Raw genomic sequence first — 22,405 nt, 5'->3', positions numbered from 1 at the left:
GGCCCAGTTCCTCCAATAGCTGGTAATCCAAGGGAAAGCAAACAGTACCATTCAGAGGGCCCTTGTTTTGTGCCAGTCTGACTGTAGCATGCCAATAGCAGGCCCTCAGAAGCATTTAGATATTACATGAATGACGTAAAGATGCCCTTCAGCATCACTACTAGATAGATTTCATCTCCATTTCATGGATGGAAAACCTGACGCTGGGTGAGATAGTGCCTTAGCCAAATTCATACGTGGGTATTCGGGGACTCAGATCCAGGTTACCTGATTCAAAGCCCACACTCCCAGTGTCTGTTGTGCTCGCTGTGTTCATATCGCGCTGTCAGTGGGTTATAAAGGAGATACGAAAGGCGAGGTCCTCGTCCCCGAGGTGTTCAGACCTGTGTGCGGAGCAGTCAGCAGTCCCGTGTGGAGCGTGAGGAGTGCCCAAGGCAGGCAGGTGACACGTGCCCCCCGCTGGCAAAGGCTCCTTTAAAAAGTGGTCTGAGAAGACTCAAGTCTCCTGCCAGTTCCCAGACATGAGCCAGCACTCAGCGTTGGTTAGGTCTGTTCACTGTCCCAGGCGGGCTTTTTCACTTACCTCGGAGTAATTCATTCTCGCGTGCACCTCTGTAAACGGCATGTGGACTGGGGGCTCCGAGAGCCAGGCAGACCACACGTAACAGGAGCTGCCCGGTGGGGGGGATGTTTCCCAGACGACAGCAGACGGTGCTCTCAGGTGAAGCTAGGCTCTGCCGCCGACTTCCTGCTCGACATCAGCGAGACGGACCTGAGCACCCTGACCGCCAGCATTAAGGCGCCGTCCGGCCGCGACGAGCCCTGTCTCCTCAAGAGGCTTCCCAACAACCACATCGGTGAGCCCGGGCTGCCTTCCTGGCCGGGGCTGGGGGGGGGAGATGGGCGTTCCTCCAGTCCTGTCCTTGGGGACCTGGTAGCGCACGCGAGTACGATGTGATCAACCTTCTGGCTCACACGTGATAAGAGTCCGAGTGTGTTTCTGCCTCGCAATGTTGACCATCTTCTTGGACACTCTGGGCTGCTGGGGAGTCAGGAAGGAAGTCCTGTTTCTGTTCCTGCAAGTGTGTCTCCCTCCCGCTTCCTCTCTTTCATCCTGTCGCCCAACCTTACCAACCCCAATCGGTGCTCCGGTGCAGGCATCTCCTTCATCCCCCGGGAGGTGGGCGAACACCTGGTCAGCATCAAGAAGAACGGCAGCCACGTGGCCAACAGCCCCGTGTCCATCATGGTGGTCCAGTCCGAGATCGGTGACGCTCGCAGAGCCAAGGTCTATGGCCGTGGCCTGGCAGAGGGCCGTACTTTTGAGATGTCTGAATTCATTGTGGACACAAGGGATGCAGGTATGTGGAGATGCTCCTGGGGAAAGGCTCGAGGGAATGGTCTTCTTTTGGCTCAGGCGGCTGTCTTTTCGTCCTACCACTTCCCCTTTCTCTCTGAGCATCCTTCAAGCTGGAGGTCCTTGCACCTGCATCAGTATTTAGGCCCCACAACCCCCAGTGAAGTAGGTATTATCTCCATTTCTAGATGAAGAAACTGAGACTAACAGGAGTAAATAGCCCGTCTGCTCCTGGCATTTGAATCCAGAGCCAAAAACAAGTCACAGATCTCTCTGTCATGATGTGTACTGTCACCACCATCTGCTGCTTTCCAGGACCTCCTGGGCTCATCCCAAGCAAAGGAGGTTGGGCCATCTGGCCAAGATCATGTCAGCTGAGCCGTGCTTTCGTGGAAATGTGGAATCTCTTCCTGTTTCCTTTTTAAAATGGTCTGAATTGGATTTGGCCTCTTCAGACTATGCCACGTGGGCCGTATCTTTGTCTTCTGCCTTTTTTTTTTTTTTAATTTTTTTATTGTTATGTTAATCCCCATACATTACATCATTAGTTTTAGATGTCTTCTGCCTTCTTGAGTCACAGCCATGCTGGTGGCTTCCGGACAAAGTCCCAGTCCCAGGGGAGAGGGCTAGAGAACTTCTGGTCCTGGTGGGCTGGTGCTCCCTGTTGATTCTTCAGGTTGTTAAACCTTTGGATCTGCTCCCTTAGTGGCTCCCTGGTTGGACATTGGAGGTACCTGGGGGCTGTTTAAAAATTGACCTTCTCAGATCTGCAGCTGGTGATTAATACATGCCATTCTTGGAGGCATGTGGCCAGAGTGTCTTCCCCAGCAGGTTCTGTACGACAGGTGCTCCGTGGGATATTAATAGATATCCTTGAGAGAAGAGTTCTGTGGTCAGAGCCACGCTCAGCAGGGTTTTTCGTTACAGGACTTCTCAGAGCCTTTCACTTGCTCCTCTGCCTGGGGCTCTCCAGTAGGGGCTACCTGCCATTTCTGTCTTCCTGCCGTCTGGAAATAAAACAGTTTGAATTTCCGTTCTTTCTGCATGTGTCGAGTTCCCCCTACCCAGTGAGTTGTGGGGCCGTCAGCCCTGGGCTTCTGTATTGCAGGTTATGGTGGCATATCCTTGGCAGTGGAAGGTCCCAGCAAAGTGGACATCCAGACGGAGGACCTGGAAGATGGCACTTGCAAGGTCTCCTACTTCCCCACTGTGCCTGGCGTTTACATTGTCTCCACCAAGTTCGCTGACGAGCACGTACCTGGTGCGTCTGGCCCCCTCCACCCTCCCCATGTGATGGTTGGGTTTTCTGTCAGTGCCGTGCCTCAGCCTCTGGGCTGCTCACGAGGGCCTTCTCGGTTCTTGCAGGGAGCCCGTTTACCGTAAAGATCAGCGGGGAGGGGAGAGTTAAGGAGAGCATCACCCGTACCAGTCGGGCCCCGTCTGTGGCCACTGTCGGGAGCATCTGTGACCTGAATCTGAAAATCCCAGGTGAGCATGAGGAGCTTAGGGGTCAGGGCAGGGAGCACCATTGGAAACCATATCTGGGTATGGCCTAGGAGACATACTAAGTGCTCTATGGGTGTAACGATTTGTAAGTAAGTAATGTATGTATTTATTTATATTTTTCATACTATTTTCACAGAGCCCCATCCAAGAAAAAATACTGTTTACCTGACCTTTTTCTTCTTCCAGATGAAAATTGTTTCATGGTGTCACATGGGGGAATTTACTGTCTGTTGAATAGAGTCATGTCAGTGAGAGAATTGGCCCTGTCGATGCCAATATTTGGAAGTATTTCAGAGGTGTCAGCCCAATGGCATCCTTCTAATATTCGATTCATCTCTTCCATCCCTATAATGAGAATGGAGACTGGGTGGGTGGGCCACATCCAGCCTTTTCGCCATGAATGGTGTAAATGGACACTTCAGTCTGTCTGAATGTGGCCCAGGTTCCTTCTGTAAAGAGCTGTCCTTGGGGCACCTGGGTGGCTCAGTCTGTTAAGCGTCTGCCTTTGGCTCAGGTCATGATCCCAGGGTCCTGGGATAGAGCCCCATGTAGGACTCTGTGCTCAGCAGGGAGCCTGCTTCTCCCTCTCCCTCTGCTGCTCCCCCCCTTCCCTGCTCATGCTCTCTCTCTCTCTGTGTGTCAGATATAGATAGATAGATAGATAGATAGATAGATAGATAGATAGCCAGATAGATAGATAGCCATCACCGTGAGTGCAGGTTTTGAGGGTCCTGTGCCCAGAAGCTGGCACATGCTGTGTTGCACAGATTCCATGGGGACAGAAAATCGAAATAGTCTTTAGATGATGCTCAGGTTGTGATCTGCAGAGGGGGGCGCTTCTCCGCCACCACTTTCCCCTCTTTCCCAACGTGCCCCGTGTCTACTTACCCGGCCTCCTCCGCAGTCCTCGGCGGCTTCTTCCCGTGTGGATGCACTGCTGGTCACGTGAGAATGTGGGGAAGGCCTCATTACTGCAGTGTCCAGACAGAATCACTTATTAAAAAGAGATGATGCATTGTGATCATGAAAAGTTCAGGTGTTCCAGACTGGGGAAAGGAAGTGTCACCTCATCTCCCGTCAGCCAGGGAGGTTATGGTTCACATGTGAGGCACAGAGCTGGACCCTGATTGCCTCCAGCCTCATGAACACATGGGGTCGCTTTCTGATCACACTTGTGCACTTCTCACATAATGTATTCTGCCATCTCACATAATGTCTTTTGACATCAGAAATGATACTTCCACATCATATTTTTTTAAGGATTTTATCCATTTATTTATTTGAGAGAGAGAGAGCAAGCAGGGGGAGGAGCAGAGGGAGAGGGACAAGCAGACTCCACACTGAGCACGGAGCCCGATGCAGGGCTCGATCTCTCTCGACCCTGAAATCATGACTTGAGCCGGAACCAAGAGTCAGATGCTTAACCAAGTGAGCCACACAGGCGCCCCCTCCACATCATGTTTTTAATGACTACATCAGATTCCATTCTGTGTCCTGATGCACTGTCCTTCACTGCATGGTCTCAGTCCTTGTACACTCATTTCCATCCCCGGATTCCGGCGCCCGGTGCTCCGTAACCTTCTCACCGTGTGCTCAGGCCGTCTGCACGTCGGATGGACGCCCCAGGGTGGGATGGTGTGGCTGCTGTGGTTGCTGCCCCACCTCGGCAGACCGCCCTAGTGATAAAGGATCGGTGCCCGTTTCTCCATTTCCCCACCAGCCCGGGGCACTGTGTTTCCTTCTCACTTTGACCAATCCGATGGAAAAATCCAGTTTTCAGTTTCATTTCTCGGGTCACTAGTGACATGGACTGTGTTTTCATCTGCTTTACTTTCCTCATTTTGCAAGTTGTCTGTTTCCTGAGGAACTAGCAGGTCAGTTACTCTTTCCCTAAAGTCTCTCTAGCTCCTGGCTCCTCTTTGCTCTGATGGGTCCTTCTTGGTGCCAGCTAACTCTGGGTGAGACTTGCTTTCCCCCCTCATTACCTAAATGAGCCTCTGTCGTCAGTTAGAATGGAGGACGGCTCATCAGCTTCCAGATGTCCTCTGGACCCAGGCCGTGTGGGGCCACCCTCTCCTCAACCGCCCTTCCTTTCTCTGTCCTTAGGGCTCAAAGTCATGGCTGCTCCGCCCAGGTCGTTGTAGGGCTGGCGAGTGCAGCTTCAGGTGGCTCTAGGTGATGGCAGTACGTGGTCACCCAGCATGCGGTGCGCCGGTCTCCACCACGTCAGTGCGGGCACGGTCACTGGCATGGCATGAGCGCCTCGGGTGCGGCAGACGCCGTCTGCGTCCCGGTGTCGGTGACCGGAGGCGCCACTTTTCTGAAAGCATGGCCTCTGGTATTTGACTTGCTCGACGCTTGGCTCACGCATGGTTTCCCTTGGCAGTTGTGACCAACGTGGGTTTCACCTTTTTCTCTAAATGCGTTTTGTCTTGTTGCCTCAGAGAAATGCCGAGGCTTCTTGAAAGTATGGGGTGACAGTTCTTGAATTTTCTGCCCTTACCTCCCTATGGAAAAGAGCCCCTCTGAGTATGATAGATGGGCACGTGTCACCTTTGGCTTAGAAAGCTCTAAGCTATTGGAGGCTTTATTTCCCTGCGGTCACTATCAGCTCCAGGCTCTGGTTTGAAACTGCTGTGTGGAATTAGGGCCAGCCAGGAAGACTGTAAAAGTACTCGGTGGGGTAGTGTCACTGTCCCTAGAACGTTCTCTGCACTGGGTGGCTGGAGGGGCCCTGCCGTCTCCATGGTGGCCGCAGCCACCCAGGGTTCAAGGGAGACAGGAGGGTAGGCATCCCGCCTGAATGGGAGAAAGCCTGAGCACCCCACACCCCCCCAGGCTGCACCCGCCTTGCCCTCCGCTGCTTGCCCTGCATGGCCTGCTCTGCCTTGGTCCCTCACCCTAACTCTGCTCTCTCCCCCTCCCTCCCCCCAAACTCCTGCCCCCTTTCAGAAATCAACAGCAGCGACATGTCGGCCCACGTCACCAGCCCCTCTGGCCGCATCACCGAGGCAGAGATTGTGTCCGTGGGGAAGAACTCGCACTGTGTCCGGTTTGTGCCCCAGGAGATGGGCGTTCACACAGTCAGTGTGAAGTACCGCGGCCAGCACGTGACCGGCAGCCCCTTCCAGTTCACCGTGGGGCCGCTGGGCGAGGGGGGCGCCCACAAGGTCCGCGCGGGAGGCCCCGGCCTGGAGAGAGGAGAAGCAGGGGTCCCAGGTGAGCGTGCGGCAGGGGGGGGCTTGGTACTTGAGAAGAACAAGAGGAACCTGGCAGTGTGAGCACTCCTCGTTCTCCACCCTGTTCCAGAGACTGACCCTCGGCGTGTGTGATTCTGATGGTGGTAATAAGGGGCATTCTTTAAAACAAGGCTTCTGTGGCTACACATGTTTGGGAATTGCTCACTCATCCAAAGCTAAACAGGTTTCTTACTGAGGAACCCCTCAGAGCCTTTAATGACTGTGTGTGTGAGCATCTAAGAGGGATGCAGGCTAATGAAGCTCTTTGCAGAGCATCCTGCAGCGCGGACATTCGGTGGAACACGCTAGAATTTTACAAAACCAATGGTAGTGGTGGTTGCTGGTGGGAAGATCTGTAGGGACAAAACTGAACATTCTCATCTTTTTCCGCCTCGGTTGGGTGTGTTTGGAGATGCCTGATTTCCCATGAACTTCATGTTCTCATGGGTGATGCTTCAAAAACATCAGTGATGCCCTTCCTTGGGGCTCTGCTTGGGCTTAAAGAAAGAGAAAAGGGAGCAGACATAACCCAGCATCGTGTGTGTGAGCAAGAAGAGAGTGTGTCCCGAGCTCGGTCACGAACCAGGTGTTTCTTTGCTTCAGCCGAGTTCAGCATCTGGACCCGGGAAGCAGGTGCTGGTGGCTTGTCCATTGCCGTCGAGGGCCCCAGTAAGGCCGAGATTACATTCGATGACCATAAAAACGGATCGTGCGGTGTGTCTTACATTGCCCAGGAGCCTGGTACGTAATCACGGGCCAACTGAGGACGTGTTCCTTTTTGGGGGATGCTTAGGTTGTAGGGAATGGAAGCCTGGCGAGCTAGCTCCAGTGAAAAAGGAGTTTATGGGTGCATGGGAGCGCCTCCTAGAAAACCCATGGCAGGAAATCCAGTCAGGCCTCAAGGGGGCAGGGAGTCTGGTTCTCTGGTCCTCTCTTGGCCTCTCTGCTTCATGCTTTCATGCAGCCCTGTTATTCTGCCTCCTGACCAGCCTCTCTGCCCATCCTCGGCCACTGGCTTTGTGGCTGCTCTGGAGGAGTGGCCTCAGCATCTGAGCTCCCTCGAGCAGCAGTTCTTGACCTTTAGTGAGCCATGGACTCTTTTGGGCATCTGGCAAAGCCTATAGGGACTGTTCTCAGGATAATGTTTTGAAACATATAAAATGCACTGGATTATAAAAGAAATCAGTTATGTTAAAATGGAGTTATCAAAATCTTCAAGGGAATGTGTAACACAGTAACATATACACATTTTTCCGGAATACATTAAATCATAGGATTTGGTGATGGTCTGTTAACAACCTAAATTTCAGAGTAGAGGTGAATGTAAATGATATGTCAAGGTAGATATAAAACTGTAAAGTGACATGAAAATATCTGTGACCTTAGACCTGTACCCCTGAAACAAATAATACATTATATGAAATATCTGTGATCTTTGTTGGTGACAAAGTCACAAGTACTTCTAATGTGTACTTCTAGTGTTTCTTGTTGACATTTCTAAAGTCAGTCTAAAGAAAGTGCCAAATTTCAGCCTAAAGTTAGTGAAAGTAAAGGTGTAATTTTTTATCCCATTCAAGTTTCCTGGGTCTCCTGAGTTCTATACACAGGCCCTTAGGGAGGCCCTGTGGACCCAGGTTAAGAATCTTGGCCCTTGGGGCACCTGGGTTGGCTCAGTCAGTTAAGTGTCTTCCTTCAGCTCAGGTCATGATCCCAGGGTCCTGGGATCAGGCTCCCTGCTTGGCGAAGTCTCCTCCTCCCTCTGCCCCTCCCCCGACTCATGCATGCTCTCTCGATCTCTCAAATAAATAAAATCTTTAAAAAACAAAAAAAGGATCTCAGCCCTTGCCCAACTAAGGGAATCATATTGGCTCAACCTCAGCTAGGTCACCTGCCCTCAACCAACCAACCAACCAACCAGCCACGGCCATCGGGGAGGCAGGGGCTCTTGGAAGTCATTTCACTCCCAGGAAGGAAGCCAGAGGCTGCTCTGGAACCTCCTTCCCAGAATCTCTGAAATGATGGGACTTTCCTGTCCCCACAGGTAACTATGAGGTATCTATCAAGTTCAACGACGAGCACATCCCTGAAAGTCCTTACCTGGTGCCGGTCATCGCGCCCTCTGACGACGCCCGCCGCCTCACTGTTATGAGCCTTCAGGTGAGACGCAAGGAAGCATCCATCTCATTGGCCACAGGCCGACTAGTGAAACCCTGGACTCTTGAGGCCGCTTCAATCGCCCCTTCAGTGCCAAGGGCCCCATCCCAGTGTGACCTCAGATGCTGCCAACTGTAGAGGACCTTTCCCATGGCAGAGTCACCCCCCCACACCCGTTTAGGACAGGAGACACTTGGGGCAAGCAGAAACAGAGCCACAGTCAACAAAACACCTCAATGTTTGGGAACAAGTTAGTTTTTTACATGTTTATTCCAGAGAAACAAAGGAGGCCTGTTAATAATTGGTTAAGGGATAAGGAGGGCTTTCAAACAGAACGAACACCAGACCAAGAGTCTGGTGACGTTCTGCCTGCTAGTTCAGGCTTCCTTTCCCTCCAGAAAGTCAATTGCGATTGATTTTATTACGATGATTTATTTAGAAGTGTGCAAGGCACTACATAAGGACTTTATCAGTATTACCTCACTAAATCCTTGCAAGAGCCTGGTAAGTAGGTTTGTCCTGACCCCGTTTTAAAGATGGAAAAACTGAGATATAGAGAGGTTACGGCTACCAGAAACCAGCTAGTATGGGGCCGAGTGATGGTCTCTGGGGCTCTAGAACCCGTGGTCTTAACCGTGGCTTCCTGAATCCCTGCCCCTGCACTGTGCCAAGTGGCTACACAGTCCAGCCTGTTGAGATGCCAGGAAATGCAACTTTTCTCCTGTCCTCAACAGGCCATCGAATTCAAGGTTGCATTAGAGCCTGCAGCCAAACTAAGACCACTAGGGATGCCTTTGTGTCTTTGCTCGGGACACTGAAAAGTAATTCGGTGTCTGAAATCAGGAGTAGCGATTCAGTTGCAAAATCACACCAGAATCCCCAAATCTGATTTCTGATAAATGGGATTTCTCAGTAGCCTTCAGCTGCACCCTGCCCCGGCCCCCATTCTTGAAAATAATGCATGAAACCCAATCCTGTATCTCACGTTGGTGTTCTCATTGGCTCTAATTCCGTGCACTTGGTTTACACTTGAGATTCTAACCTTTCCCTGAGGAGAATTGGTACTGCTGGTTGTTCCAAACATCAGGGAACCCAGACAGAACCCAAAGCAGAACCACCATCAGCAGATTGAAGAGGCCTCACCTGGAGAGTCCCAGGGTGCTAACTGGTCGCTGTGGTGTAGATGTTTTTCTTGTGTTTCATTTAAAGGCTTCTTAACAGAAGTTCCTTTTGTGGCCGACTTAACTAAAACCTGTGGAGGGAGATAAACCCGGCATTTGTTGAGGGCAAAGAGCTGCCTTCATGCATCTCGAAGATTTCTTTCAGATCTTCTGAGGCGTTTATCTCCCTCTTGAGGATTTAGCGGCAAGCGGATTCAGGTAATGTAAATGGTTCTGTCCCCCAGAAACCTGGTTTGGAGAAATCCTCTCCGGGAGACTTTTCTGTAGAGTCCTCTCGTCACCGTTGGGTCGTAAATACTTGAATAAGTGTGCGGCAGGCTGTGTCTCTTTGTCCCGTTTTTCCCCGGGTCACTTGGTGCCGAGTGATATGTAAATTATTTATCGGCGATTTGCTGGAGGCCTGCACGCCAACATCTGGTGCTGGTTAGGAATAGAGAGGCATGTATTGTTTTGTCTTGCTTTTAAGACTTTTTAGAAAATTGAAGTCGGCTGGCATTTTGTGGAGGAGGGGATGTTGGGAGGGGGTGCGAGCTGGCAATCAGAGATTCCTGAATTTTGTGTGCAGTCCTCTCGCCCCAGTCTGTAACCTCTAGTGCAGCACAGTGGGATAGAATGTTCTACAACAATGGAAATGTCTCATGTCTCCTCTGTGCAGTATGGTAGCCACTGGCCACCTGTGGCAGTTGAGCCCTTGAAATGTTGCTAGTGTAACTGAGGAACCAAATCTTTAATTTTATTTAATTTAATTGGTTTAAATTTTAAAAAATATAGTCCCCTGTGTGACTACCAATTAGGCAGTGCAGCTTTAGTACCTTGCTACTGAGATGTGGGCCGGGGACTAGCAGCCTCAGCATTGCCTGGGAATTTACTAGAATTCCAGGCTCCCCGCACCACCACCCCCCGCCTTCTGACCCACTGGATCAGAATCTGCATTTTAACAAGAGCCCCCACGTCCTTCGATTGCACATTGAGGTATCATCTGAGGAGTGGCTGTCCGATCAAGTTTACCGCAAAACTGCTAACTTGTAAAATTTTGTGGTTCAGGACTGGCCAATTTTAAAATATCTTAAGCATCTAAACCTCTAATCCCCTCCTCCTGGGAGAGGCTGTAGTTTGCAGGACAGAGTGTGGAGGGTGAAACTGATCCAGTGAATAGTGAAAGGTAGCCTTCTTTTTGTTGTGTTTCTTTTTGTTGGGGGTGGGTGGGGGCTGGGAGTGCGGTGCAGACAACTTCTAAATGCATATTAATATTTAACGATAAGCTGACCTTTGTGAGCTTCTCCGTGTATGGACCAGGCCCTGCGCTGAGTGCTTGGAATGCATCACTTCATTTCATCCTTATTCAATAGCTCTCTGGTGTAGATTCGGTAATTGTGCCCATTTTATAGATGAGGAGACTGAGACTCAAAGGTTGAACAACTTACTTACACATAGGAAATGGTAGTCACCCCAGGTCCTGCTGATTCTTAACTGTGTATAGTCGTTTACAAGTTTATTAAAAGTCATCTCCATTCCTACCCTTGAGATAAAAAATAGCAATGATATAAAACTTTATTCATGTTGGTGAGTACATGGTTTTGTCAGTCGCCAGGCTCCTCTCAAAAGAGGGCCCTTTCTTTTTGACCTGGAAGACACTGGGTTTTCTGGCTGTCCAGGTCTTGTTTGAGATATGGAAATTAGAGTTCTGTTGGGCAGGATAGTCTTAAGTCTCCAAATCCAGTAACCAACTCTTCCAGCCTGAACCAAGGTGCTAGACGCCGCCGACGTGTGTCTCTGCTGTCTTATATTTAAAGCTAGAAGTGTGGAAGGAGGCACCTGCTCTTCTATTGTCAGATGTTATATGGATAAACATTCTGGGCCTTTTTGCATGAGAACCGTCCCCTGGAGTCCCGGGTCGGGTCAGTGTGTGCCACTGAGCAGGAACACCAAGGGCCATAACCTGTTTAATGTATTAAATTCCCAGGAATCGGGATTAAAAGTTAACCAGCCAGCCTCCTTTGCTATAAGGTTGAATGGGGCAAAAGGCAAGATTGACGCAAAGGTGCACAGCCCCTCCGGAGCCGTGGAGGAGTGCCACGTGTCTGAGCTGGAGCCAGGTAAGCCGGAGGCGGGTGGGCAGACCCCGGCATCTGCGCCTCCCCGAGGAACGTGTCTGCAAGCGTGCACCCCCTCGGAGGGCTCATCGGCCGCACCGAGGCCAGCCGGCCTTCAGATTCCCTTCTCCTGCTGTTGCCAGGCGCTGTGTGCACATGAGGGCATAAACATTTACCAGGGATAGGAGGACACTTCGGGATATAGCCTTCCCTTTTTTCTTTTCTTTTCCTTTCTTTTCTTTTCAACAAATACTGCTTTATTTTCTGTTGTTTTTCAGATTCCCTTCACGTTCTATTCATTGTAATTTTTTTCTCCTAGTTTAACAAAATCTTACAGATTTTTATTACGTTGTTGACCTTATGACACAAATAAGTACTCTTTGACCTCACTTTGAGGGAAAAGTTAATTGATGTTCATCTGTAAATTTCAAAGAATCTGGGGCTCCAGCATGCTTACTAGCATAAGATTTTCCTGCCCGCTCCCTGGACGTACGGAATTCTCTGACCTCTATCAACTTTAATGAGCCATTTTGCCAGTGAACATTTATCAAGTGTGAGAGACTTGTCAGGACGGTAAGGCTAAGGAAGACATGATGCCTGCCCTCAAAGAGGAGCTCAGAGTGGAGTGGGGACCTGGCCGGAAGCCTGCAGTACCCTGGGGAGGACCCCAGATGGTCACCAATACCCCAGGGGAACCGAGAACCAAATGATAAAGGAGGAGGAGAGAAAAATACTTCCTGCCTTGGTGAGGCCCGAGGGCTTCTCAGAGGAAGCGACATTGAATGTGGGCCCCGATGCATGAAGAAGGGCCCTGTGATCACTGCCCTTAATCGGGCATTTGCTGTGTGTCCTGCGACATGTACAGCGAAGGTAGACATCTGGAGAGGTAGGAGAACAGGCAGTCTGCATCCCAGGTGGGAGGGCTTCAAGGAGGAAGAGATGACGGATGGATATTCTTGGTGTGTGTTCAGTGAACAGATTGCCACATGCTGTGACCCAAACACACTGGAAAACCTGGCCATTGCCTGTGGAGGGGGGCGGGGCAGTTGGTAGCTTAGAGCTTAATTCAGAAGCATTAATGCCAGTTGGAACGATTTCTTTTCCCTTCAAGGGGCCAAGTGAGAAGTGAGTTTTTCATAAAGTGTTTTCCCAGGGGTGCCTGGGTGGCTCAGTCGATAAAGCGTCTGCCTTTGGCTCAGGTCATGATCCCAGGTTCCTGGGATCGAGTCCCGCGTGGGGCTCCCTGCTCAGCGGGGAGTCTGCTTCTCCCTCTCCTTCTGCCCCTCCCCCTGGCTCATTCTCTCTCTCTCTCTCAAATAAATAAAAAAATATATAAAAAAAAAAGAAGAAAAGAAAAAGAAAGTGTTCTCCCAAGGCAGACACCACAGAGGATGAAACCTAGAATTTGAGATTTGGATGCATTTCCCAAAGGGTTGATGAGGGATACATAAATAGGCCCATCTGGTTTTGAAATCCAACATATTGGGTGCCAGGCTTCTAGTAGAGCTGTGGTCTTATTAATGATTTAAAATTCACCATCTCAGGCTGGCCTCCCATCCTTTGCCCTCACCTTGCTCAGTGGTGTCCACGTACTTGGCTTTACCCTGTACTTTGCTCACTCTCCTAGACAAGTACGCCGTGCGCTTCATCCCCCATGAGAATGGTATCCACACGATCGACGTCAAGTTCAACAGGAGCCACGTGGTTGGAAGCCCCTTCAAAGTGCGCGTCGGGGAGCCTGGACAAGCAGGGAACCCCGCCCTGGTGTCCGCCTATGGTGCCGGGCTTGAGGGGGGCACCACAGGTAACCCACGATCTCGGCCTCTCATCTTTAACTGAGCCCACTCCAGAGCTCAGCCAGCAGGAGCTCTTCAGGCTTCGGGAAGCCTTCCCTGCACTCTCCCAGGGAAGCTGCAGTGATGGACACTTTGGAGCTCTTGATCCCCAGAGTTGTTTTGGGGCATGTGGTTTGACCCAAGATAAGTCTGGAACAAGGGCTTGATGACTGTATTATCATACCTCATTACTATTTCCTCTGCTTCCCCTGTCTTCCTTGGCCAAGTGCCTTGACTTCAGGGCCAGGACACTGATCGTGAGGGAATACAGCGCCCTGTCTTTGCTTTTGAGGGTTTCTTTGCCTGCAGAGGATTCAGTGTGTGTCACAGGCCTCCTGGGAGGTCTCCTGCCCTCCGTTCCTTCAGCAGTCCTGGGCTCAGGGAAACAACCTTGAATCCACAGTAGGACCTGTCACGGTCTATCTCTCCCTTTTAGTTTCTGGTCCTTGGGGAGGAGGAGAAAAGACGGTGGCAAAGAATTCTAGAGCTTTTTGGACTCGTTACAATCTTTTTAGTCTTTGCCATAGATGGGGTACATTTGACTGTGAAAGAGGCAGCAGGGGTGGATATAAATGAAACTGGCTCCGTCTCCTTGCTTCTCCCTCCTTCCATCTAGACCCAGGAGGGAACACCACCGGTGGTTCAGGGGAGGACCTTCCGACTGCCTGTATCTGTCGTCCTCATGCATGGTCGCTTAGCTAGTTGGTTTGTTAAAAAGGTAGACATATAGTTTGGCTCTTAATATACAGAAATAATCTTGGTGCTCGTGCTGTTGTACATTTTCCACTTGGCATCTTAAAGAACTTCCTGTGTCAAAACACAGATCTATGCCCTTTGTAATGGCTTCGGTTAGTGTTCATCCCGTGAGCCTCGAGGCGAGGTACGGATGTGCCGGCACAGGGAGCTTGTCCACTCAGACTTCTCTGCAGGGCACGTCCATAGACATGGGTGCACTGGGACACGGTTTGCATGGGCCTTTGGAAGGCAGTCCAGTCCCGGCTCGAGTCCCTTGTGAGTCTCCCCTGATGCGGTGAGTTGGACAGAGCAGACCCGCCTCGCGTGGGCAAGGAGAGGGGTGGCTGTGGTTACTTGGCATCCAGCCCTAGGGAGCCAGTGTCCTGAGTGGCCCGAGGGGCCCTGCCTAGGTCCAGGCGTCACTGACAGGCTGGCATGCCGCCCCGAGCTCTGGTCATAGCAGTGGCCTCAGAACCACCCACGGGGGTGGCACAAGTGCTTCTGGACTCCCGAGACCCATCCGGTCCGGCTCCACACGGAACTGTGGGCCAGCAGCTTGCCCTTTATAAGAGGCATGGTAACACTTCACCCTACGCCATTCCATTTCACAGATGAAGAAAGTGAGGCTCAGAAGGGTCGAGTCACTCCCTAAGCTTACTTAGCTGGGAGGGGCCAGAACCAGCCATCAGTCCAGGTCCATGACCTCAAAGCCTGTGTCCGTAACCCCAGAGTTTTGCTGCCTAAGTGGCTGGCTCACTCAGCGGTAGTGAACCTAGTGGCCCACTTTGTAGAGTATCCTAAACCAGGACCTCTGTTCTCCCAGCTGCCTGGAATAGTCCCCAGGCAGGAGTGCAGGCATTTGGACCCTGGCAAGCCACCTGCTTGACGGGGGGCGGGGTCTTCCCGGCATTTGGAGCCACGCACACCTTGGTCCGGGTCCCACAGCAGCCACTGAGGGCTCCCGCAGCTGCCGGCAGCCACCTTACCCTCCTGCTGGGTCACACCTGCTGCGTTCGGGGCCTCATGCTGCCTCGTGGCTGCTCGCATGCCTTCTCGGGAGCTTGGGTTTCAGGCTGTGCTTTGCAAGAGCCGAATGCCACTGCGAGGAGCCAGTCTTACGGGGAGCCTCCCAGCCAGGAGGGAGGGGTACAGAGCATGCCGGTTTCAAACCCTGTGTAAATATTGCTCTTGTCAAGGGGACGACGTCTTGTTTTTCTAGCCCTCCTGCTTCCGAGCCTTTCCCCAAATACCCATCCCAGGATTACACAGCTGCAGTGTGCATGGAATGAAAAGGTATCTGTGCTTGGCTGCTGGAGGGCCTGGCATCCTGACCTGCAGAATAAAGCAAACTTCCCCGTGTTTTTATGGGTGGGCTTGCTGTATCTCTTGGCTGGAGCTTTAAATGGTCCATTTTGCAGGTTCGGGAGCAGGGGAATGTGGAGAATTTGGGGTGGGACTGTCTGCTTGCCGAGGAGCTGAGAGGTCGGGCGTTAGACCAGGGGGTTCTCGACGCTCTGGATTAGAAGACCAGTCTTCCTGATAAAATGCTCCAAGAACCCCAGTGTGCACGAGGTGGGACCGAAGAGCCTCCTTCCCTCCCCTGCCCCCTCACCCACCTTCACGATGGAGTAGGGCTGCCGTAGACATGCATTAGCCACATGGGGTTTGCAGGGGGGGAGACTGCCATGCCCGGAGATGTTTGGGGGTATCGTGTTAGTTCTAGCTGGAAGCAGTCGGCAGAGGGACTCCTGCACGTGGATTTTCTTTCTCCTCACTTCTCAGGCAAGTGCCTTAGCTCCACACTGGGCGGATCTTGTGTTTAAATCCCAGTCCTGCCATTCCCAAGCTGTGTGACTTAGCGCAAAGGATTTGACCTTACCAGGCCTCCACTTCCTGTAAAATGGGAAGAAGGGAGCCCACCCAATAGGTTGTTCCAGGTAGCTCTTGCCTGTCCTTCCTTACTTCCCTTTTCCCACCTCATCTCCCCTGTCTCTTCAGGCCCTCCCAGCCAGGATTCACGGATCTTGATCTTTCTCAAGAAGGGAGCAACTTGTTAAAATGCGTTGGGCTTCTTTCCCCTGCAGCTGGGTCTTTTCATCTTTGCTTTAAAAATATCTTTCCTTATCGTCGCCTTGCAGCTACTTCCTGGAAATGCCGTCCCTTGTGCGCCACCCCTCCCTTGCCTGCACAGCGTAGCTCTTGCCTGCATGGTGTAGAAACAAGGTTGAGATAATCGGGTTGTTGGGGAGGGGGGGGCTGGGACAGGAGCCTCAGGAGCTTCCAGAAGCAGCTGGGTTGTGTTTGGGGGTTGCAGGATAGCAGCGCCTTTGTTTTACTGATAGCCAGAACAATAATTCTTTCTCTGGCCTGGGAGCTATAATTAAACCCAAATAGTTCCCAGCTGGGGCGGCATCCAGGGCTCTGGAAAAAAAGCACTGCCCTGCGCAAGGCTGCTGTGCCAGGGATGGCCCATAGAGGGCACTGTAGCGGGCGCCCCTCACCGACCACCTCATCCCCCTCTGGGCCAGAAACGGGCCTGAAGGAGTAGAGGCTTCTGCAGGACATTGGGCTCAGGCACGAATGTGCCATGGTCATTGGTCGGCCCAGCTTTTCTCTCGTCACAAGGCAGGACGTCCGTGCAGGAGTCCCCTGTGGGCCGGGCAAGAGGCTCCGGGGCCACATGGAATTGTTCATACCCCGGTTCTACAAGTTTCCTAGTTCGTAGCGCTGCCTGGCAAGTGCCCGAACCTCCCTGAGCCTCTGTCATTTGTTAAACAGGAAGCACTGGGCACGTAACAGGATGCTTACTGTGGGACCTGGAGCCCGCGCGGTGCGAGTATGGCTCAGTTAGCAGGAGCCGCTGTTTGGGCCCTATTCTTGTTGCTGGTGTTCATGGCAAAGTGGGGGGCTGGCAGATTGTAGCAGCTGCCCCGGTCTTTAGCGTGGTGACTGGGGCAAGGAGCCTGTGGGGGAAGAAGATGATGCTGGGCCTGCTCGGCTTCTCCAAGTCCACTCGGGAAAAAGGAAAGGTCAGAGGGGCCCACGCACCCCCCCACCCCCCTGGAGGCAGGGCTGAGCCCCCGGCAGCTGAAACGGCATTTCAGGCTGACAATGAAGACTCCGGCTTCTTGCCCTCAGCCACTGTGCCTGCCCAGGGGCGAGAACAGGGTGTCCTGGCGGTGCTGGTGGGCGAAATGTCAGCCACACTCTTGCCTCTGCCTTGGAAAGGGAGGCCCTCTGTGCCAGGAGCTCAGAGCTGGTATGGGTGGGTTCGCCCACCACCGAGGCCGCCTCTCTGTGGGGGAACCTGTGTGTCCCCCCCACTGCTTCAGTGCCCCTGGGAAAGCTCCCCAAACCACACCCCCCCATCCCTCCAAACCAATACGACATTCCCTCTTCCTTTCTCCCAGGTATCCAGTCTGAATTTTTCATCAACACCACCCGAGCAGGGCCAGGGACATTATCTGTCACCATTGAAGGCCCGTCCAAAGTTAAAATGGATTGCCAGGAGACCCCAGAAGGGTACAAAGTCATGTACACCCCCATGGCTCCTGGAAGCTACCTGATTGGTGTCAAATATGGCGGGCCCAACCACATTGTGGGCAGTCCATTCAAGGCCAAGGTGACAGGTAACAACCAAATAGCTTTTGAAGTTACTCTTTTTTCTATGGAGCGTGTCATGTCAGATTATCAGCAGTAAACTGTGGGTAATTTTAGATATTCTGAATCTACTTTGAATCTTGAATGTAAAGAAATGGTAGGACATGCCAGGGGAGTAAACATCTTTAGAAGCCTGTGGGTATGTGCTGGCGTCATCCCCCTACAAAATAATGAGTGTAGAAATTGAAAAAATCATGTTTTCTTTTTTTAACAGAAAAGAAAAATATTTACATATTTGATATCTTAACGTATTTGTTTAGATAGGGACCTGAAAAATACCCTTATTTCTAACCTTCACTTTTAAAATAATCAAAAGGTTTTATTACATTTACAAAAATGGGCCTCCTTCAGGACACTAGAAAAAATACCAGCAAAACCACCTCACAGGTGGCGCCTGAGGGGCTCAGTCATTAAGCGTCTGCCTTCGGCTCAGGTCATGATCCCAGGGTCCTGGGATCGAGCCCCGCATCGGGCTCCCTGCTCGGCGGGAAGCCTGCTTCTCCCTCTCCCACTCCCCCTGCTTGTGTTCCCTCTCTCGCTGTGTGTCTCTGTTAAATAAACAAAATCTTTAAAAAAAAAAAAAAAAAACCACCTCACAGCCCACGGCCCAAGGTAATCATCATAAATATTGTGGTAAATCCCTTCCGCCAGTCTCTGCTTGGTTCACTGTTGTATGAGTAGTATAGCTTCACTGCAGAAAAATTAAAAGATTCAGATAAAAAATCATCCTCTCACATGCACAGAGAACCTTTTTTGTTATTTTGTTATATGTTCTCCCTAACATATAACATTGCTTTTACACTGTTTATACATGAGTATTTTATCTCAGTGGAAAAGAGGTAAATTCTGCAAGGTGGCACGAGGTTATGTGGGAGGGATTTCCAGGCTTTGTCGTTTGCCTCGCTGTGTGGGGTGGGACCCAGGGGTTTGGAAGACATTATGGGGGTGAGATGGGGAGATGGTAATGTTTAGATCAGGTGTTGGGGATGCGAGGTGGGGATGCGGTAGCTTTGGGATCCAGCTGTCAGGGTGCAGGGACTTTCCCGGGGCTTCTACCCAGGGCATGGCCTCTTCTAGCTGAGAGGACCTACTGCTCTGGCCATTAACTCCTCCCTCCTCCCCCTCCCATCTTCTAGGCCAGCGTCTGGTCAGCCCTGGCTCTGCCAACGAGACCTCGTCCATTCTGGTGGAGTCCGTGACCAGGTCGTCCACAGAGACGTGCTATAGTGCCATCCCCAAGGCATCCTCGGACGCCAGCAAGGTGACCTCCAAAGGGGCAGGGCTCTCAAAGGCCTTCGTGGGCCAAAAGAGCTCCTTCTTGGTGGACTGCAGCAAGGCTGGTAGGTAGCCTGGTCCTGCTCGAGGGTTAGGGTGGAGGCGGGCTGAGGACCCTCTGCTAACTTTAGTCTTCCCTGCAGTGCCCACCTGCCCGTGCACCCCAAATGTTTGCAAGTAACCTTGTTCATTACCCCACTCTCCTGCACTTAATATTTTCAAATGATTTTCCTCTTTTGACTCTTGATTCTTTCAAATGCCCTCAAGGTAGACCGGAAAGGTGGCATTATCCCCATTACAGATGGGCAGACTGAATCAGTAACCCGGCCCCTTCTCTGCCAATAATTGCTTAATTGCAGTTTGAACTTGGGTATTTATTTGGGTGTCAATGGTTAGTTGCCTAGGTTCTGGCATCTGGCACATCTGGGCTGGAAACCTGGCTCCACTACTTCTCCTTTCCCCCCTCCCTCCCTCCCTCCCTCCCTCCCTCCTTTCCTCCCTTCCCCAAACTGAGCCATGTGATCTTGGGAAAGTCACTAAATCTTTTTCTAAATGTCAGTTTCTTGCTGTCTAAAATGGGAATAATAAAGTCACCTTCCTTAAGTTCCTAATGAGAATAAATGAGATCAGAGTAGCCATCACTTACATAATCCTTATTACAAGCTGAGGGCTTCACATACAACTTCTGTAGGCCAGGGGGTAGGTGCTGGCATCATCTCCTATTTACGGATGGGCAAGCTGAGGCAGAGAGAGGCGAAGTTCCACATCCAAGGTCCCCCAGCTAGGAGGTGGCAGGCGGGGATTTGAACTCATGCCATCAGGCTCTGAGTCTTTGCTTGTAATTGCCTTGCCATCTCACCTCTCAGAGGTTCCAGCGTCATTGTAGAATCTCAACAGGCAATAGTTGGTATATTTCCTTTGGCTCCCATTTCCCCTCCCCTTCCCCTGCCTTCCATGATGCATCCTGACGGAGTAACCACCTTTCTTTGCCTCCCAGGTTCCAACATGCTGCTGATCGGTGTCCATGGGCCAACCACCCCCTGCGAAGAGGTCTCCATGAAGCACGTGGGCAATCAACAATACAACGTCACATACGTCGTCAAGGAGAAGGGAGATTACGTTCTGGCCGTGAAGTGGGGAGAGGAACACATCCCTGGCAGTCCCTTCCACGTCACGGTGCCTTAAAACAGTTCTCGTCAGATCCTGGGAGGAGTTGTGGTGGTTGCTTTTGTTGCTTGTTCGTAACTTGTTTTATACAAAGTTTTCCTCCAGCCTGTTTGTGGGTCTGAAACCCCATCCCGAAAACATTGCCGTTCTAAAGTGCCTTGAGAAATAAGTCCTAGACTTGACTCTTTAGGGACGCGCTGGGGACTCTTAAGAAATGCATACTCATGCATGAGCTGAGAAGATTTCCAGGCATACTTGGTTCAGATCCGACCTCTTGCTGGCACAGATCACCCCCTGCAGACAGACCAAGGTCACTCGCAAGACTGACATTTCTAAAGAATGAAATTGGCTAGCCCATCTGTGAAACGAGACTGGCAGGGAGGGACAGGGCAAAGAGGCGACCTACTTGAGGCTGGCATTTAGAAAGGACCAGCAGCCTACCCCATAAAAGGCTCTTAGGCAGACGCCATTGTTTCAACACTACTCTTCTCCACACCCCTGCCCGCTCCGTGGCCTTTGTACGCGTCTCAAAGGGAAGCGGCTACATGGTGGCAGACTGGCCTCCATGCTTCCTAGTGCCTTTCCCCTCGTTCTGCTGAGTATTTCCCTGCAAAGTTGTAACATGTGCCCATCTTGGCAGCTACGTTTTGCTTTTGTCTTTAAAGGCCATTGAAGTCTCTGGGTCTGAGGAAATTCTGCTGGGGCAAGCAACCCCCTCCTGCCAAAGATCCCTTTTTTTTTTTTTAACCAACATGAGCCTTTGTTCTTAACACACACTCCGGCCATTTGTCAGTCTGATGAGGCTTGCCAGCACGTGCGAATGGCTGCAGGTGGGTCACCGTGTCAGCGCCCTCATCTGCAGAGGCCTGTCACCGGGCAGAACACTCCACACCCACCTCCAGTCAGCCATGGGATCACTTCTGGAAAATAACTATAGATCGGAAAGAATGGAACTCCTGCTGACCTTTGGCCTCAAAGGGCGCTGTGGAGGGGGTGGGAGGGACAGCAGCAGCTCCCCGGTGGTCTTCTGTCACTGGGCACAAATGAGCTACAGAGCTGATGGGGGCTCTGTATACATTTGGCCCTGACCGCGTCATCCGAGGCTGTTTGGAAAGCAGTGTGCAGGCCCAAATTCCAGAAATGGGGCGTGAGGCATTTTGCACCCCTTTCTGCAGACCTGAGCTGCCTTCGGGATAAAGTGAAAGCCTTCGGGGCCGCACCCTGACTTCAGGGCCCAGGTGTGCGGTGTGGTCTGGGCCGGCAGACCTTTTTGATTTGCGGCTCCATCCTGAGGAAGTGTCACATGTGCGTCCGTGGGTGGGACCGGGAGCGAGGGGAGGGGACCGTCACCAAGATGCAGCAGCGGGGGGCAGGTGGTGGCCACAGCCCACCTCTTAGACACCAAAGCAGCCCGAAGCCTAATGTGAAAGGGCCACAGGTTTTGTAAACTGGGACGTGGAAGCGAAACTGGAATCAAATGCCGACTGTAAATTGTATCTCATAACTTATTAAATGTTTGCTCCGTCAAGCTCCCCTGGTGTTCTTGGAGGGTGTTGTTTCAGAATAAATGGTTCGAGTCTCTGACCAGCCCTCCCTGCCGCTGGCCGAAAGGACACAGGTTGGCAGCTTGCTCTGACGGTGAGCCTGGCCTCTGTTTGCGGGGGGGGGGGGGGGGGGGGGCTTTTCCGTGAGCCCCGCTGGCAGGGTATCCTCAGGAGAGGCCAGACGGGCCGGGACACCGACACAGCCTCTAGGAGAGAAAGCCTTCTTCCCAATGACGGAGATACTGTCATTCTAGGCAGCTGACTCAAACAAGAAGCTAGGTCACGGTCCTCCCAGCTGCCCTTGGACAACAGGGTTCGTGTGTGGTGTTCGTCTTCCTCTCCCTGCTCCTTCCTTGGGCTGGGAAGAGCTTGTGCCTGATGGGCGCGTAGGATACCTCCCCCCTCCCCTCCTCCTCACCCTCACGGCGCTCCCGTGACCCCACTTCGCAGTGTTGATACCGACTCAGGTGCTGAATGGACAGGTCACTCGGGGCAGACCCTAGGCCCTGGCCTTTTTGTCCCCAGAATGGAGGCTCTCCCTCCCTGGTTATACCCCTGTGGGAGCAGAAAGGGCACCAGGAGCCCCCAGATGAGCCCCGGGAAGTCCTTGCTGGGCCCCTAGCCCTCCACTGGGGGTGAGGGGTGGAGGGGAAGTCAGG

General features: G+C 52.0%; 1 protein-coding gene across 6 annotated transcripts in view; it reads left to right on the top strand.

The window, feature by feature from the left end:
• The window catches only part of FLNB (filamin B), a 140,134-nt gene extending 118,404 nt beyond the window's left edge, over positions 1-21,730 (top strand). For all 6 annotated transcript variants that reach the window (XM_078076778.1, XM_078076771.1, XM_078076803.1 and 3 more), the window contains 12 exons: positions 699-857; positions 1,158-1,361; positions 2,466-2,618; positions 2,723-2,845; positions 5,816-6,082; positions 6,706-6,843; positions 8,144-8,259; positions 11,401-11,533; positions 13,158-13,334; positions 17,511-17,729; positions 18,897-19,100; positions 20,033-21,730. In XM_078076778.1, the coding sequence (XP_077932904.1) occupies positions 699-857; positions 1,158-1,361; positions 2,466-2,618; positions 2,723-2,845; positions 5,816-6,082; positions 6,706-6,843; positions 8,144-8,259; positions 11,401-11,533; positions 13,158-13,334; positions 17,511-17,729; positions 18,897-19,100; positions 20,033-20,220 (2,081 nt within the window). In that variant the 3' untranslated portion in view covers positions 20,221-21,730. The remainder of the gene's footprint in view (positions 1-698; positions 858-1,157; positions 1,362-2,465; positions 2,619-2,722; positions 2,846-5,815; positions 6,083-6,705; positions 6,844-8,143; positions 8,260-11,400; positions 11,534-13,157; positions 13,335-17,510; positions 17,730-18,896; positions 19,101-20,032) is intronic.
• The last annotated feature ends 675 nt before the right edge of the window (positions 21,731-22,405 follow it).

The sequence above is a fragment of the Halichoerus grypus genome, chromosome 1 (assembly GCF_964656455.1).
Source record: "Halichoerus grypus chromosome 1, mHalGry1.hap1.1, whole genome shotgun sequence".
NCBI lineage: Eukaryota > Metazoa > Chordata > Mammalia > Carnivora > Phocidae > Halichoerus > Halichoerus grypus.
This window is presented reverse-complemented; position numbering and strand designations above follow the sequence as displayed.